Genomic DNA, 15,522 nt, shown 5'->3' with positions numbered 1-15,522 from the left:
CATTTAAAAAAAAACTCACTTGAAAAAATTTTTAAAAGTATTTTTTTGTTATTAAAAAAATTGACAGCTGTCAGCATGAAAAAACTCACTTCTGTTTTTACAAAAAAATAATTAAAAAAGAAAGTAATTTAAAAAAAAAAAAACTGCACAGTAAAATCTGGAAAAATTTTTTACACAATTAAAAATAATTAAAAAATTTATTTAACTTGTAATAATAATTTTTTTAATTTATTAAAATTATTTAGTGTCTACTGCGCAGAGCGGCCTGCGCAGTGAAGTCAATGCGCAGTGGGTTTACGCATATGTTAATTTTACTGAGAAAAAACCGCCATTTGAAACCAAGTGTGATCAACGGTTGGAATTTTAACGTTAAAAGTCCTTAAATAATTGCGATAATTACCTCAATAATTAAAAAAAAAAACTAAGTAAATCTTGATAATTGAATGTTATAAAATTATACGATTGTTCCAAGATGTTTCGAACTAAAACATCTGTTGATCGTCATGTCCAAGAATTGTTTCGTAAAATCACTGATGAAAAGGAGGTGAGTGAGGTTATTTTACGTATATATAGATATACGTATATATAGTAAATAAGCCTATCAACATGTCTCCGGTATTTTTTCGTAATTTCTCGAATAAATTTTCATGCCGGCATTAGTCATTTTTTTTTTTCCAGATTAATTCTATTAATCTTTTATCAGATTAGTTGCGATAAATATGTCATTTTATTTTATAAAATGGCTCTTGTGATTTATTTATTATAAAAAACTTTTTTATTTACGAATCAAGTCAAGGTCAACAATTTATTTAAGAATTTTTTTCAATCTCTAAAATTAAATCAAAATATTTTTTTTTTAATTTAATAAAAATTTTGACGCTAAAATTAATTTAGCCGATATTTGATAATTATTGTAACAATTAAAGATGGCAAAAAAAAAATGACACTGAAGTTAGCAGACTGAAAATTTTTGATTTTTTTTTTTATTGATTAAATTACAAATTACTAAAAAGATATTTATAAAAAATTACACTTATAGTTTTTTACTGGTGAAATTTTTTTTTAATTATTTTATTGAAATTTTTTCAATAAAAAAATTCTAAAAATTTTGAATTTTCGGCTAAGTTTTTTTAAATAAAATTTAAAAATGTTCAAGTGTCATTAATAATTAAAAGACATGTCAATTTTTAACATTAAATTTTTTTGAAGAAATTTTAATAAAAAAATGTCACATCTAAAAATTAAATAAAATTATAAAAATATGAAAAATATCATGTGGGTACTTAAATGAAAGCTCTCGATGAGTGTAACTTAAAAATGTGTTTATATTTAAAAAAAATGTAAATAATTAAAAAATTATTTAGTGAATGCCAAATTGTTTATTTAAAATGAATTAAATTTTTAAAATTACTAAATTGTATTAATAAAAAAATTTTAATTCCACAGAGATCCCTCCGCTGTTACAACATAGCCAAGCTATATTACCAAGTAGGTGATTTCGAGTCCGCTCGTAGATACGTTTCAAACTATCTCGAACTAAAAGTAGAGTCAGCAGGAGCCCACAAACTACTGGCTCAAATTTACGAAGCGTTAGGCCAAAAAGAACCAGCATTATCACAATACCAGCTATCACTTGAGCTAGACGCCCGCCAGGATGACTTGATCTTAAAAGTCTGCGAGCTATTAATTGACGTGGATATCAGCTTAGATATCAACCGCATAAAGTACTGGGTGGACCGAGCAGGGGAAAAATTCCCGCACCATCAATTAGTATTCCAATTAAAAGAGAAAATGTTATCGTCCGATCGTTCTGGAATTGATGACGACCTAGAAGGTCTAATTATTTCCGAATTATCCACTCGTCCATCAGACGTGATGTTGCGCGTTAAATTATTGAAGCATTACATCGCTAAAAACCGAATTGATGACGCTTACCGGCACGCAGTCGAAGCCGAAGGTAATTACATCTACCGCGACAATCTCCAGTGGTACGAAACTCTGGTAGATGTCCTGTCAATCTACAGAGAGACTAGTAAATTCAACCAATCATTCTGGATTAATTATGTTGCATCCTGGGAGAGATTCGCTGCGTTATCTTGCAAAGAAGGAGACAAAGCTAAAACAATCCCCGAAGCGACTCAAATTATTCTTAATTTTGATTCTGCGCTCCATGAAGTCAAACACCAAACTCATCAAAGCTCTAGCTTCATTGACCAAATGTTCCATCACATGTGGGGCCAGCTTCATTATCATCTAGCCTGTCTTTTATTGCGTAAAGCAAAGCGCGAGCAAAAAAACTGGATTGAAACCGCGCGACTCAGCAGTCCGTTGTTACTCAGTGCGTTTCATACATCTCCAATAGACCTGACTGGCTCCTGGGCTGCTAACTTGAAAGGTTCTTCTAAAACACTAGCAAGCTTATGGCGCAAAGAAGGTAACATAATATAATTTAATTTAATTTAATAATAATCTTTATTTATTTCTTAACAAATAAGGTAAAAGTCCCAATTATTGACGGGGATCTAAATATTGACACCCTAAATTATTTTTAAATATATTTAATTATCTGTAATAAGAATAACTATCATACAAATTTTTATTAAATTTTAATTAATTAAAAAATTGAAAAAAATTACTGTCAGTTCAAAATACTAAATATTAATTATTAAAAAAAAAAAAAAATTAAGAAATTTAATTTTATACAAAAAATGTCTTATAATTTTTTCATATTAAATTTTTTGGTAATTATAAGACATTTTTTTTATAAAATTTAATTTTAAAGATTTTTTTATACAACCAATATTTCTTTCGTAATTAAAAAAATTTGATCCTCTATTTAAAAATGAAAAAAAAAATTTTATGACTAAAAAAATAAATATTTATACTTCTGATATGCTTACAAAAAAATTGCTCTCATAAATAAAAAATATTAATTAAATAAAAAAAGTTCCGTTAAGTTATAATAGGTATCGTCTTCATTAATGTAATTAATTATTTAATTAATAAATTAATTGTTATTTTTACAAAGACGCACCAGTTGGGGCTTTTATCTTAATATGACTTTATGTATTAATATACAACAATTAAATATTAATTTTTGTTTCTCTAGGTTGCTATCGTTGCAGTCAAGCTGCTCATGTCTTACAAGACTACGCACGGGACAATTCCAAAAAACTGATGGACAAAATCGAAGAATTCATGAACAATTCTTGGCGTGAAAATATTTATCGTAAAATATTTAACAAGACTAACGAAATATTCAGTTCATACTTTATCAAAAATTCGGGTCAGAATCCTCCATTGAGGCTGTTGTCATCCAACGAATTGAAGCAGTATGACGAAGAGTCAAAAGAAGTGTACCCAGATTCGCTTCATCATCATGTATGGCTAGGAATTGTCAACAAACCTCGGTTAAAATCCAACGAAGATCTTGGACCTTATCCCAATGAATACTCGCACGTATTTCCTAATTTACAATTGTCGGTTTACAATTTAAGCCAAGCTTCTCCTGACAGCCTAGGAGTTTTAGATATTGAAGCGTTTTTAAACGCGACTATTCTGTGCTCGCTTAAAATAGTCGAAGAGCAGCAAAAGAATGGCTTATTGTCGCCCGAGAGAATGCCAACTTTACCAGCAGACTTAACGAATAGTCTCTGCAGCTCAGCCCAGGAAAAATGGTGGATGTATACTTACAAAATTTATCGAAGGTCGGAAATTCTAGGCTGTGATATTGGAGAAATCCGCCAGGAAGTCCAGCGAGGATTAGAAGTAATCCGCTGCATTGGCAGTCACGGTCTCCATCCTAATATTTTAGTCCAGCTGGCGAGAATTTTCCAGTACCGCTGTAAGTTATTAAAAGACAAAGACAGCAATGATTTGCCGTTTATTCAAGCAAGATGCGAGCTCTATTGGTCAGCTGCAGTTCCTTTGCTCGAAAGATTGCTCAACAATCAGCAAATCCGGATGATAAACACCCGGATTTTTTACTATCAAGGCAAAGAAATGAACAATTTAGAGCTCAGCAACTCTCTAGAAGAAGGCAGGCTTCTAGTTGCGTGCAAATATATTCGGGATAAAAATTACGAGCAAGCCAGTGACATTCTTCAGTCTTTAAAGTGTCCTGAAGCTTCTTTCCATCAAGGAGAAATTTACAAAAAACTCGCTGATGAATTAATTGAATCCTTGCCGAAAGAAAGTATCACCTCCTCAATTAGATCTCAGTACAATATAATGTTAACAAAAGCAAGAAATTGTTTTTACTTAACTCTAGATCGCTTGCGCAGTCCGGGAATAAATCCAAACCATCCTTTAAACGCGGAGTTGGGGAGCAGATTGGCGAGCATTGAAGACGAATTGTGGAAGAACGACGCTAAAAATGACGGAGATAATAATTCTGATGAAAGTTACTCGTCTGCTCACAGTATTACCGAACAATTAGCTAATTCTACGATTAATCACAGCGTAATAACTCCCCGCTGTAATCATAGAACTCCAAAATTATCCAGTACACCGCGTCAATATCCAAACACGGAATTAGATATTACTCGAAGCAGAATTCAGATGGAAGCTCGGCCAAGTCCGGAGCGCCTTGACGCTCAAATTCGCCAGCTGCTTTACACTAAAGACAATATTCTCCACAGTGTCATGGACCAGCAGAAGACCCTTTTGGAGTCTAACAAAGCTTTGACGGAGTCTAACAGGCAGTTGCAGTCTATTGTTGAGGAGCTGAGGAAAGAAATGGCTGAGTTTAGGCTTGAAGCCAAACAAAAGCCCAAAACTCGCACCGCCAGTGCTAATCAATTCGAGGATGATCTTTATAATTACGAAGAAGACTACAGTGATATTAATTACAGCGTTCAAGCTGCGGTAACTCACCCGACTCCGCCGGCTCAGCCGGCTCAGTTTAACCAGGTGAATCAGCATACTCCTACCAGCTTGCCTATCCAGCCGAACGTCTACCAACCACGTTATCCTTATTCACCGTTCAACCAGCTGAATTATTACTCAGGACTGCCGTACAGCGACCCAAATCTCCCGCAATTCTTCCCGCCGAGGTACCCACTGGGTCTCTATCCTCCAGACCGCAATCTTGTGCCCAAAGTCCCGGATATGATCCAACAAGGTATGATCCAGCCAAACTTATTTAATCCGAATTTAATGCTGAACCAATTTAATGACAGTACAATTGTCCCAGTCACTCCGCAGCAGATACCAGTCCCACCACTTGCCATGGACTTGCCAAATACTGTGTTGTTAGCTCCTAAAGAAGCTGCTCCTATCAAGAATGTTCCTGTGAACAAAGAGCCGCCTGTTAATGTGACAATTACCAGTTCTGACATTGTTCCTACCAGCGCTCCGGTTGTTCAGCCAACTTTGAGCATTGTGATTCCTCCCCAGCATCGAAAAGTCACTTCACAAGCACCCAGTACTGCGCATAATTACCAAATCTTAATGCCAACGGGTGCTAAAGTCCCGACATCTTCCAATTTATCATCAATTTTCAGCAATTCTGTGTTCAACAGCAGCAATAACGACAAAATAAACGAAAGGAACACCAGTGTGGTGTCAACTGGCTCTCACAATAGCTCAATTGAAGCTGTTGAAGTTGAGCATGATCCTATCCCGGATTTCCAACCGATAATTCCACTTCCCGCTGAAGTTAAAGTAACCACCGGTGAGGAAGATGAACAGACGCTGTTTTGCGCTCGGGCGAAATTATTCAGGTTTATTGAGAAGGAATGGAAGGAAAGAGGCGTTGGGAACGTCAAACTTTTGCAAAATAAAGAGGGAAAAGTCCGTTTGTTGATGAGAAGAGAGCAAGTATTGAAGATTTGTGCTAATCATTTACTCTCACCGGACATGGAGCTTAAAGCCATGCCGAATAATGATAAAGCTTGGACCTGGGCGGCTAATGATTACGCTGATGAACAAGTTAGATTGGAAAAGCTTTGTATTAAATTTAAATTAGTTGAGGAAGCTCAGTTGTTTAAAGAAGAGTTTGATAAAGCTAAACAATCTGTTCTGGTGTCTCTGCCTAAAATTAAAGAGTCTAATTCAGGTAATAAAAATAATTTATCTAAAGAAATTGCTAATTATTCTCCAGCAGATGGTAATAAATCAATAATGGTAGGTGGATTTTCATTTTCTTCAGCTCCAATTATTCAGTCGACTCCAGTTAGTGATAATAAATTGAAAAAACAAGAAGAAACGTCTAAGCCAAGTCCATTTGCTGGATTTTCATTCAGTAAAAGTGAATCAGCTGCTCCAAGTGGATTTAATTTTAATAAAACTCTTTCGACAGATGTTAAAGCCGGAGCTAATATTTCCAGTAATAAACCTGCTTTGCGAAAGCCTCAGAATTCTGTAACAGCAACAACTAGCTCTAAAATTACTGGGGTAATTAATGAAGACAACGAAGCTGTGTTGTTTAATAAGAATGTCAGCTTGATGCGCAGCTCTGGTGAATCAGGACAGTGGAAGGATCGTGGAACAGGTTCTTTGATGCTCTTATTAAATGACAAATCACGAAAATTGCGAATATTGATGAGAAAATCAGACACTCAGAAATTGTGCATCAATCAGATAATTACAAGTAATTTTGTCGTGATGAATTTAAGCGGAGCTTCCAATGTAATTTGCTGGGCCTCAACTGAGTCAAATAAATCCGGGAAGTTTGAAACTTACGCTGTGTCTTTTAAAAATGCAGCTGAGGCGGAAGAATTTAGCGATAAAATTCATCGCTTGGTTAAATTGATGGCAAACAGTAATGAAATTCCCGGGAAAAATATCTCCAAAACTGGAAAAATTGTGGAAATAATTGAGACTACCAGTGGCTCAAAAATGGCTGTTAAGCCGCTGTCTGAAATGTTCAAGCCAGCTGTTGGTTCTTGGGAGTGCACCAGTTGTTACACGAGAAATAACGCTGGAGTAACACACTGTGTAGCTTGTACTGCTCCTTTAGAGCCTGTACCAGCAGCAATCACTCAGAAGCCAGTCTCTTCAGCACAAACGTCAGTTAATTCAAATTCTCAATCATTTGGCGGGTTGTTCAAGCCACATCCTGACACTTGGGAGTGTAAAATGTGTTACATCCGAAATTCCAAGTCCGATTCTTACTGCGTGGCTTGTGACAATCCAGTTGACCCATCAATACCCGTGAAGCCAAAGTCTAATGACCTTGGAGTTGTATCAAGCAGCACAGTGCCTGTACAAACGTTTACTTTTGGAATTCCAAAAGGTATGACAGCAACAACAGGACAGTCAGCAAGTTTATTCACTGACATGCTGAAAAATCAGAAAGAATCATCACCAACAACAGGATTTTCATTTGGCTTCAATCAACCCGCTAAGGAAGGTCTCAGTGGGTTCAGTTTTAAAGCATCAGCTACTGACGCGTCTGCAGAAAGCAAGCCGCTAGATTTCAGCGAGTTTGGACAGAAATCAGAGAAAGATTTTGGGTTTGGTAGTAAGAAACTTGAGCCTCCAGCAGCTAATACATTTGCATTTGGATCCCCAGGTAAGTCATTTGACTTCCAGTTTTCAAAGTCCCCTGTTAAATCTCCAGGAGCTGGTGATGTCAGCGAAGACGAGGTTGCTGAGAGCGAGGATGTTTACTTTACACCGGTAATCCCGCTGCCTGATAAAATTGACGTCAAAACTGGAGAAGAAGATGAAGAGATTCTTTACTGTCATCGTGCTAAGCTGTTCAGATACGACGCTAAGACCAAGGAATGGAAAGAACGCGGGCTAGGTGATCTTAAAATTCTTAAGCATGATAAAAATAAAAAAACCAGGTTTGTGATGCGTCGAGAGCAAACTTTAAAGCTGTGTCTTAATCATTTTGTCACTGAAGACTTGGAGATCTGTAAAAAAGATGATAAAACTTGGATGTGGCACGCGGCTGATTACAGTGATAGAGAAATTGAGTACGCTCAATTCGCTTGCAGGTTCAAGACTCCGGAAATTGCTGGGGAGTTTAAGGAAGCTGCTGATTTGGCTATTTCTAATTTAGGTGCTGATGCTGATAACGAAATTGAGTCGTCAGGCCAAAAATCAGCCGCGAATGAAATTCAAGTTGTTTATGAGCGTAAAGTTACAGAAGAAGAGAAAAATGCGGCTTTAAAATTGCAGCTGCCGGAAAACTTTTATGCTTATAAACAAAAAGAAGATTGTCAAGGATGTCGAGGGTGTAAAGAAGATGTTCCGCTGTTTGAAAGTGATAAAGCTGAATCAGAAGCTGATAAATCAGCAGCTACGCCTCTTAATGTTAAATTAGCTCCATCAAAATTGAGTCCTTCGCCTTTGAAAGCTATATCTGCTCCAACAACTACCTCCATGGTTTTTGGAGGAACATTTTCATTCGGAGGAGCTCCTTCAGCCCCTTCCTTTGGAGCAACTCCAATTTTCGGTGGCAATACTAACGACAAAGACAAAAAAACAAGCTTTAGTTTTGGAAGTTTTTCCGAGTCTTCAGCAGAAAAGTTACCAAATTTATTCGGCGGAAAAACTATCTGCAGCGCTTCGACTGTCAATTTTGGAAAAAGCCAGGCTTTCAACAAGACATTCGGAGAATCACAGAGCCCTGGATGGACATTTGGGTCAACTGTATCAGCAGGTAATTCTATCTTTGGTGGAGCCAGTGGCAAACCTGAAGCAGCTCCATCATTTTCGACATTTGGAACCAACTCTGTTGGAGCTAAACCTGAACAATCTTCTATTTTCGGATCAATTGCCAACGATTCAAGTGCACTGTCTTTCGGCAGCCTAGCTAAATCAGTCACCAGCACACCAGCGGCTCAAACAACTCCAACAACGACAACTAGCTCAGTTTTTGGGCTGGGTTTTTCAACGCCTTCAACAACTCCGTCGGCTGTTTTTGGAAGTTCTATATTTGGAGGCAAAGTTTTTGAATTAGCTAACATGACATTTGGCTCGACAAATAATGATGCGAAAGTATCAGAAGCTCCAAAAGTTGATGGATCCAACGCTTTTTTGAATACAGACAACATTGCGACCTTTTCCAGCCTAGCTTCCAAAGCTGATCAGCCTGTTGGCTTTAAAACGGACCCCAATTTTTCTTTTGCTGGAGCTGGACAGTCGCTGTTTGGTGCCAAGCCTTCTCCACCTAACAAAGTTGAAAAGACAGTGAAGAAAGACGAAGATAAAGAAAACAAGGATGAGCAGGAAGAAGAAAATGATGGACAGGAGTACGATCCGCATTATGAACCGATAATTCCGCTGCCTGATGCGATTCAAGTTTGGACTGGGGAAGAGGATGAAGAGAAATTGTTCAGCCACCGTGCCAAGTTGTACAGGTATGAAGCGGAGACCAAAGAGTGGAAGGAAAGAGGCGTTGGAGACATGAAACTTTTGCATCATGTTGAGAAAGGCACCTACCGGCTGCTACTGAGGAGAGAACAGATCCACAAAATTGTCTGTAATTTTTCCATCTCGCCAGAGCTGGAGTTCCAACCTTTGACGACTTCGGACAGAAGTTTGATGTGGGTCGGCATGAATTTTATTGAAGGCGAACTTGTTTTAGAGCAATTGGCGGTCAAGTTCAAGAATCCGCAGATTACGAAGGAGTTTAAGGAAGCGGTCGAGAGTGCTCAGAAAAATTTGAGGGAGAGACCCCCCAGGAATAATGAAGATGCTAATGAGTATCAGGAGTATCATGACGAGGAGGATGAAGATGATGATGAACACTCCACGATGTTTGAACGAGATGCTAGGTTGTTTTATTTAGATGAGGCAGATTGGCAACCCATGGCTGATGGTTTTATTAAAATGTTCTATGATTCGGATTTGTATGGAGCGAGAATTATTTTTGAGACTGCGTCTGGAGAGCTTATTTGTAATTGTGTTATCACTATTGAAACGGAAATGCAGGTAAGAATTTTTTTTTTTTTTTTAATAAAATTAAAAAAGGGCGGATGAAAAAATTTTTTTTTGATAATTCAAATTTTCCTAAGTGAAAAAATCAGTAAATTTTTTTTTTATTATTAAAAAATATTAAAATTAAGTTAGCTGACATTTATAAATTTTTAGAATTTTTTTTTTTTTTTAATGAAAAAATTATTAAAAAATTTAATTTGTAAATTGTAAGTGTAATTTTTTAAAAAATAATTTTTTTATTTTAATTTAATTATTAAAAATTTCGAATAATTTTAATTATACTTTATAATAATTATAAAAAATTTATATTCCTGAAAGAATAAAAAAAATTTTGTCTCCAGGATAGTCATGTGATAAAATGTTAGAAATTAAACTACAAAAAAGGGGTAAAATGAACCACGAAAAAAAATTTTTTCTCCGCTATTTTTGACAATTTTAAAAATTTTTCTATTTTATTTTACCAAGGTCGACAAAAATGAATGCATATGGACTGCAATCGATGATGCATTCGAGCCATCGGTACAACGTACTCTCAAAGCACAATTTTCAAACGAAGACTCGGCAGAAGAAATGTTCATGAACTTCCAAGACGGTCAAGTTTATGCTCGTCAAGCTGATATTACAAATGATGTCGGGGATTATTCATCGGGTAGATAATATAATTTTTTTTCTATCACTTCTATTATTTAAAACGTAAATTTTTTTTTTAACTACATCACAAGAAAAAAAAAAAAAAAAAAAAAAAAAAAAACAATTTTTACATTTCTTCTTGTTAGTAAATTTAAATAATTAAAATTATTTAATTTCCATTATTTTTTTATTTTATAAGAAAAAAAATTCAAAGATAAAATAGAAAATAATTAAAAAAATTTAATCTTCTTTTATTTCAAGAATCATTATTAAAAATAAGACTTTTTTTTATTCAACATGTGATGTACTTTTTTTTTTTTAAATAATTTTTTTTTTTTTTTTTTTTTTTTTAAGTTAATAAAAGTTAGGAAAAAAAAAAAAAAGGAATGAACTTAATTTTATAATTATTTTTTTTAAGATATGATATAATAAATTAAAGTTAATTACTGATTAAAAAAATGTATATGAATAAATAATTAAATGTTTAATCGTTAGATAAATTTTTTAACATTGTATGTAATTAATAAATAGCAGTGTTGAATTCCTTAGCACTATATTTTATTTATTTTAATTATTTATTGCTCAACATTTTTAGATAATTAATCAATTAAAAATATTATTTACTGTAAAAAAAAATAAATTGGAGGAAATTAACCAGTAAATCCTCCAAAAGCTTCTGCTAATTGTTGATCAATCCATTTACGTGCATAAGCGACGTTTGCATAGATACCTGGAACTCCGTTTTCGCCACAACCGATGCCCCAAGAAACTATTCCAGCTTGTAAGTACCGAATTGGATCATCACGGAGAGGGCAGACTAATGGACTGCCTCCATCGCCCTGTTTAATTTTAATATTAATTAATTTATATAATTAAGAAATGACCTTTTATAATAAAACAAAATTCACATAGTGACTGCAAGATTGCTAATAATTAAAATTTTTGTGAGAAGACAATACTAAAATAAAATTAGCAGACATTTGACTTTTTGATTTTTTTAATCAATAAAAATTATGAAAAAAAAATATTTTAAAAAGATTGCATTTAGAATTTATAAAATTTTTTATGACACTGAAGTTAGTAGACATTAAAAATTATTTTACATTTTATAATAATGCAATTATTATAAAAAAAAATTAAATTAAAAAATTCCACATGTGAAAATTAATAAAAATTGCAAGTGAAAATTTTTAAAAGAATTTTTTTATTGTAATTGATTTGTTATTAAAATTTTTAAAAATGACAGCTGACGGCTAACTTCAGCATTATAATTTTTTACATGTCAATTTTTTGGAAAAAATTTATTGATTTAAAAAAAAAATTAAAAAATAGTCAAATAACTGCAAACTTTACAATGTCATTGCAAAAAATTACTATTTTTAATTTACCTTGCACGTGTCTTTTCCAGGTTCACCTCCAGCGCACATAAAACTTTCATCTAATTGGAAATATTTTCCAAGTCTAGTCTCACGTAGAGAATTTTGACAAACCGCATGATTAACTGCTGGCAAGTCTACTCTTTTTAGAACAACTTGGTATTCTCCGTCTTTACCTGATTAAAAATAAAATTTGATTTTAAAAATTTCTCAATAATTAAATTAAAACAAAAAAAAATTCTAAAAATTTTTAAGACTAACAGCTGACAGCTAACTTCAGTATCGTTAAAAAAATACAAACTTCCAACTTCACATCTAGTAAAGGATACTGAAGTTAGCTGACAGCTGTCAAATTTTTGAATTCATACAACTGAATTTTTTATTGTTAACTTCAGTGTGATAATATTAATGACACTGAAGTTGACAGACATTAAAAATTTTTTTAGAATTTTATAGCAATTAAATTATTATAAAAAACAATTTAATTAAAAAATTCCACCTGTGAAAATTAATAAAAATTATAAGTGACAATTTTTAGAAGCATTTTTTTATGGTAATTGATTTGTTATTAAAATTTTTATAATTGACATCTGACAGCTAACTTCAGTATCATTAATATTAACATTTAGAAATTAAAAACGTAAAAGTTTTTAATAAACCTACCGAAGAAATCTTTTCCCCAGCCACTTGCTACGCACCTCGTATTGTCAAAAATCTCATATTTATCTGGCAGACAAACAACGTCAACATTTTCAGCTTGTTCCATCGCTTCTGACAAAATTAATACCGCAAAGTCATTGTGTAAATTTCCAGATTTAAAATTAGGGTGCATAATAATTCTTGAAACATCTCGATTTTGATGTGGAAGTGGTTCACTTTGTGTTTGAGTGTCCCATTCGCCGGCTCTTACGACTACATCTCTAGAGTTTAATCTTTAATAATAAAAAAAAAAAAAAAAAAAAAAAAAAAAGGTTGGTTAATTTTTATAACACTGAAGTTAGCAGTCAGCTGTTGATTTTAAAAATTTTTTTAACAAATCAATTGCAATAAAAAAATTCTTTTAAAAATTTTCACTTGTAATTTTTATTAATTTTCACATGTGAAACTTTTTAATAATATTTTTTTTATAATAATTAAATTGCTATAAAATTCTAAAAAATTTTTTAATATCTGAAGTTAGCTTTTTTTTTTTTTTTTTTTTTTTTTTTTTTAAATTTAATTATTAAAAAAAAAAATCAAAAATTAAAATTTTTTAAATTATTAAATATGTGCTACATTAATTTTCATAAAAAATTATAAAAAAAAAATTTCACATGTAAAAATTGTAAAAAAAATAAAAATGCAATTTTTTTCAAGAAATTTTTTTGTTAAATAAAATTAAAAAATAATCAATTGACTGCTAATTTTAATGTCAAAACAGCTGGTAATTTTTAAATAATTATATTATTGATATAAAATTATAAAAAAAATTTCTAACAGCTGTAATTAATTTTTTTTTCACACTAAAAATATTGTTATATTGTTTATTTATTTTAATCTCACCCTTTAACACAGTGCGCAGCTGTCAAAACTGCCCGAGGATGAATTAAAGAACCTCCGCACTGATAGTAGAATTTTTTTTCTTCTTGAGTATTTACTGAATTTTCATCCGGACGTAAAACAGCAACCATCCAAGGAAATTCTCCAAATTCAGCTTCATTATTTTCAGCTCCTGTAATTCTAAAACCTACACCTTTGAAATTACGATGTCCGCATCCTCGGCGGACCTGTGGCTGCGGTGTAAGACGCTTGTCGCGGTCCAGGATGTCGGAAGGTGAACAGCAAACTTCTAAATAGTTGTTACAGGTATTCTCTCCGAGTCTACAATTAAATTACAGTTGGTAATTTTTTATAAAAATTAATTTAGTATAGTTTTAATAATTTTTTTAACAAATAAATTATCACTAAAAAAAATTGACGTAGAAATTTTAAAAATAAAAAATTAAAATTAATTTAGGAGATATTTAATAATTTTTAGAATTTTTTAACAAATAAATTATGGCACAAATTTTTTCAAAAATTTTTTTTAAACAATTTTTTTCATTAAAAAAATTATCAAAAATTTATAAATTAAATTTTGTTCATTAATATAAAAATTATAAAAAAAAATTCCAAGGCCATAAAATCAATGAATAAATTAAAAAATCAACTATAACTTTAATTTTTCAATTTGTCAGTACCTGATGTCAATTAATCCAACGCCATCATCAACAACTGTACCGTTAGAACACAAGTAATAATTAACGCATTCACAACCATCATTTTCTGGAATATTAACATTAATTCCCGGATTATTTTCCGGATAATTCTTATAATTTTGTCTTTTAGGAGTGCCAAAAACTTCATCAATTAAGTCATTTAAGCCTTTGGTGCTGAATGTCGTCGACGGGCGATTAGTGGTCGTTGGAATCGGAGCAGCTTGTTGTGGGGGTGGTGTACCAAATATTTCAATAAGTACTTTAGGATCTACACCGCTAATTTGAGATTGTGAAGACGACAATCCCATTAAAAAAATTATACAAAGTATCTTCTTCCACTTCATGGTAATCTACATGTTTAAAAATGATTACAAGTAGTTAAAAAAAAGTATTAATAATTAATCTACAGATTTTTTTTTCTTTTTTAGAGTAATTAATTATTTTAGTCATGCCTGAAAAAAAAAAAAAAAAATAGAGAAAAAAATTCTCTACAATTGATAACAAATGGTACAAGTGATAAAAAATTTCATTGAATTCAGAATCAAATCCTTTCACAACATTGACCTTGAATCTCTAAATGATTCAGTATTATATAAAGTTTTTATAAATAAATAACGAATATTTTTTACCAATTCTAATTGAGGTAACACGTAATTCATTCTTATATGATTTGATGTGAAAACCCCAAGGTCAGCTTGGGGATATCCAAAATCAATCTTTTTACCTTTCTAATTTATTCAAACAGTCTTGGATTTAATTAAATTAATTTAAGAAAAAAATTTTTTAAATAAAAATATTTAATTTTAAATTACAGATATTAAATTAATATTTTTTAAACATTATTATCAATTAATTAATTAATTTATTTATATATTTAATAAAATATAATTTATTTATTAAAATTTTTATTTTATAAATTAAATTGATAAAAAAATTTTTTTATTGCAGAAAAATTTTAATTTGCAACACTTGCAATAAAATAATACAAAAAATTAGGAATTTTTTTATTTCTAAATAAAAATATTGTTGCTTTTTAATTTAAAATAATTTATAATTAATTTTTATTCACTAAAAAAAATTATTTAAAAAAAATTTTTTTTAATAAATCTAAAGCTTTTACTTTGACTTTTTAGTTTACTATCTCAATAATAGAGAGCTTATTTATATAAAACTAAGAAATTATTTTTAAACTAAGTTAAAAAAAAAATTTCACAGCTTGTCTTTTAAATATCGAATTATTTTTATACTTACAATTTTTTTTTTCATTCAAACTTTTCACTAAAATTTTTTCAGGTCCAATTGACGCGCAAATAACGAAGACCGAAAGCTGACTGAAGATTCTGAAGCCTCAACACCCGAATTTACCAGCTGAATTGCGACACGAA

The 15,522-nt window shown here is 31.8% G+C and overlaps 2 protein-coding genes and 1 long non-coding RNA gene across 3 annotated transcripts; 2 read left to right on the top strand and 1 right to left on the bottom strand.

The window, feature by feature from the left end:
- The first annotated feature begins 342 nt into the window (after positions 1–342).
- Positions 343–10,648, top strand: LOC141527924 (E3 SUMO-protein ligase RanBP2). Its single transcript, XM_074243684.1, has 4 exons — positions 343–544; positions 1,447–2,434; positions 3,110–9,888; positions 10,360–10,648. The coding sequence occupies exons 1-4, from the start codon at positions 473–475 to the stop codon at positions 10,549–10,551; spliced, it is 8,031 nt and encodes a 2,676-aa protein (XP_074099785.1). The 5' UTR covers positions 343–472; the 3' UTR covers positions 10,552–10,648.
- Positions 10,649–10,792: 144 nt separating this feature from the next.
- Positions 10,793–15,517, bottom strand: LOC141527926 (phenoloxidase-activating factor 2-like). The gene is made up of 6 exons (XM_074243686.1): positions 15,389–15,517; positions 14,120–14,487; positions 13,443–13,760; positions 12,564–12,832; positions 11,913–12,076; positions 10,793–11,363 (listed from the first exon to the last, which is right to left on the bottom strand). Exons 1-6 carry the CDS (start codon positions 15,401–15,403, stop codon positions 11,175–11,177), a joined length of 1,323 nt encoding a protein of 440 aa, XP_074099787.1. The 5' UTR covers positions 15,404–15,517; the 3' UTR covers positions 10,793–11,174.
- Positions 13,641–14,830, top strand: LOC141527933 (uncharacterized). The gene is made up of 4 exons (XR_012479264.1): positions 13,641–13,745; positions 14,117–14,172; positions 14,268–14,482; positions 14,566–14,830. It is a non-coding gene; the product is annotated as an uncharacterized LOC141527933 (long non-coding RNA).
- Positions 15,518–15,522: the final 5 nt, after the last annotated feature.

This window comes from Cotesia typhae, unplaced genomic scaffold (assembly GCF_013202065.1).
Source record: "Cotesia typhae breed Kobodo isofemale line unplaced genomic scaffold, CoteBio_Ctyphae contig_413, whole genome shotgun sequence".
In the NCBI taxonomy this organism is placed as follows: domain Eukaryota; kingdom Metazoa; phylum Arthropoda; class Insecta; order Hymenoptera; family Braconidae; genus Cotesia; species Cotesia typhae.
This window is presented reverse-complemented; position numbering and strand designations above follow the sequence as displayed.

Bases quoted from the DNA above. Each gene is read 5' to 3' on its own strand.
- LOC141527924 (XM_074243684.1), top strand. From the start codon at position 473: ATGTTTCGAACTAAAACATCTGTTGATCGTCATGTCCAAGAATTGTTT. The intron at 2,435-3,109 runs GTAACATAATAT...TTGTTTCTCTAG, and splicing joins AAGCTTATGGCGCAAAGAAG to GTTGCTATCGTTGCAGTCAA. The intron at 9,889-10,359 runs GTAAGAATTTTT...TATTTTACCAAG, and splicing joins CTATTGAAACGGAAATGCAG to GTCGACAAAAATGAATGCAT.
- LOC141527926 (XM_074243686.1), bottom strand. The intron at 13,761-14,119 runs GTACTGACAAAT...ATTTAATTGTAG, and splicing joins GTTGGATTAATTGACATCAG to ACTCGGAGAGAATACCTGTA. The intron at 11,364-11,912 runs GTAAATTAAAAA...AAAATTAAACAG, and splicing joins CTGGAAAAGACACGTGCAAG to GGCGATGGAGGCAGTCCATT.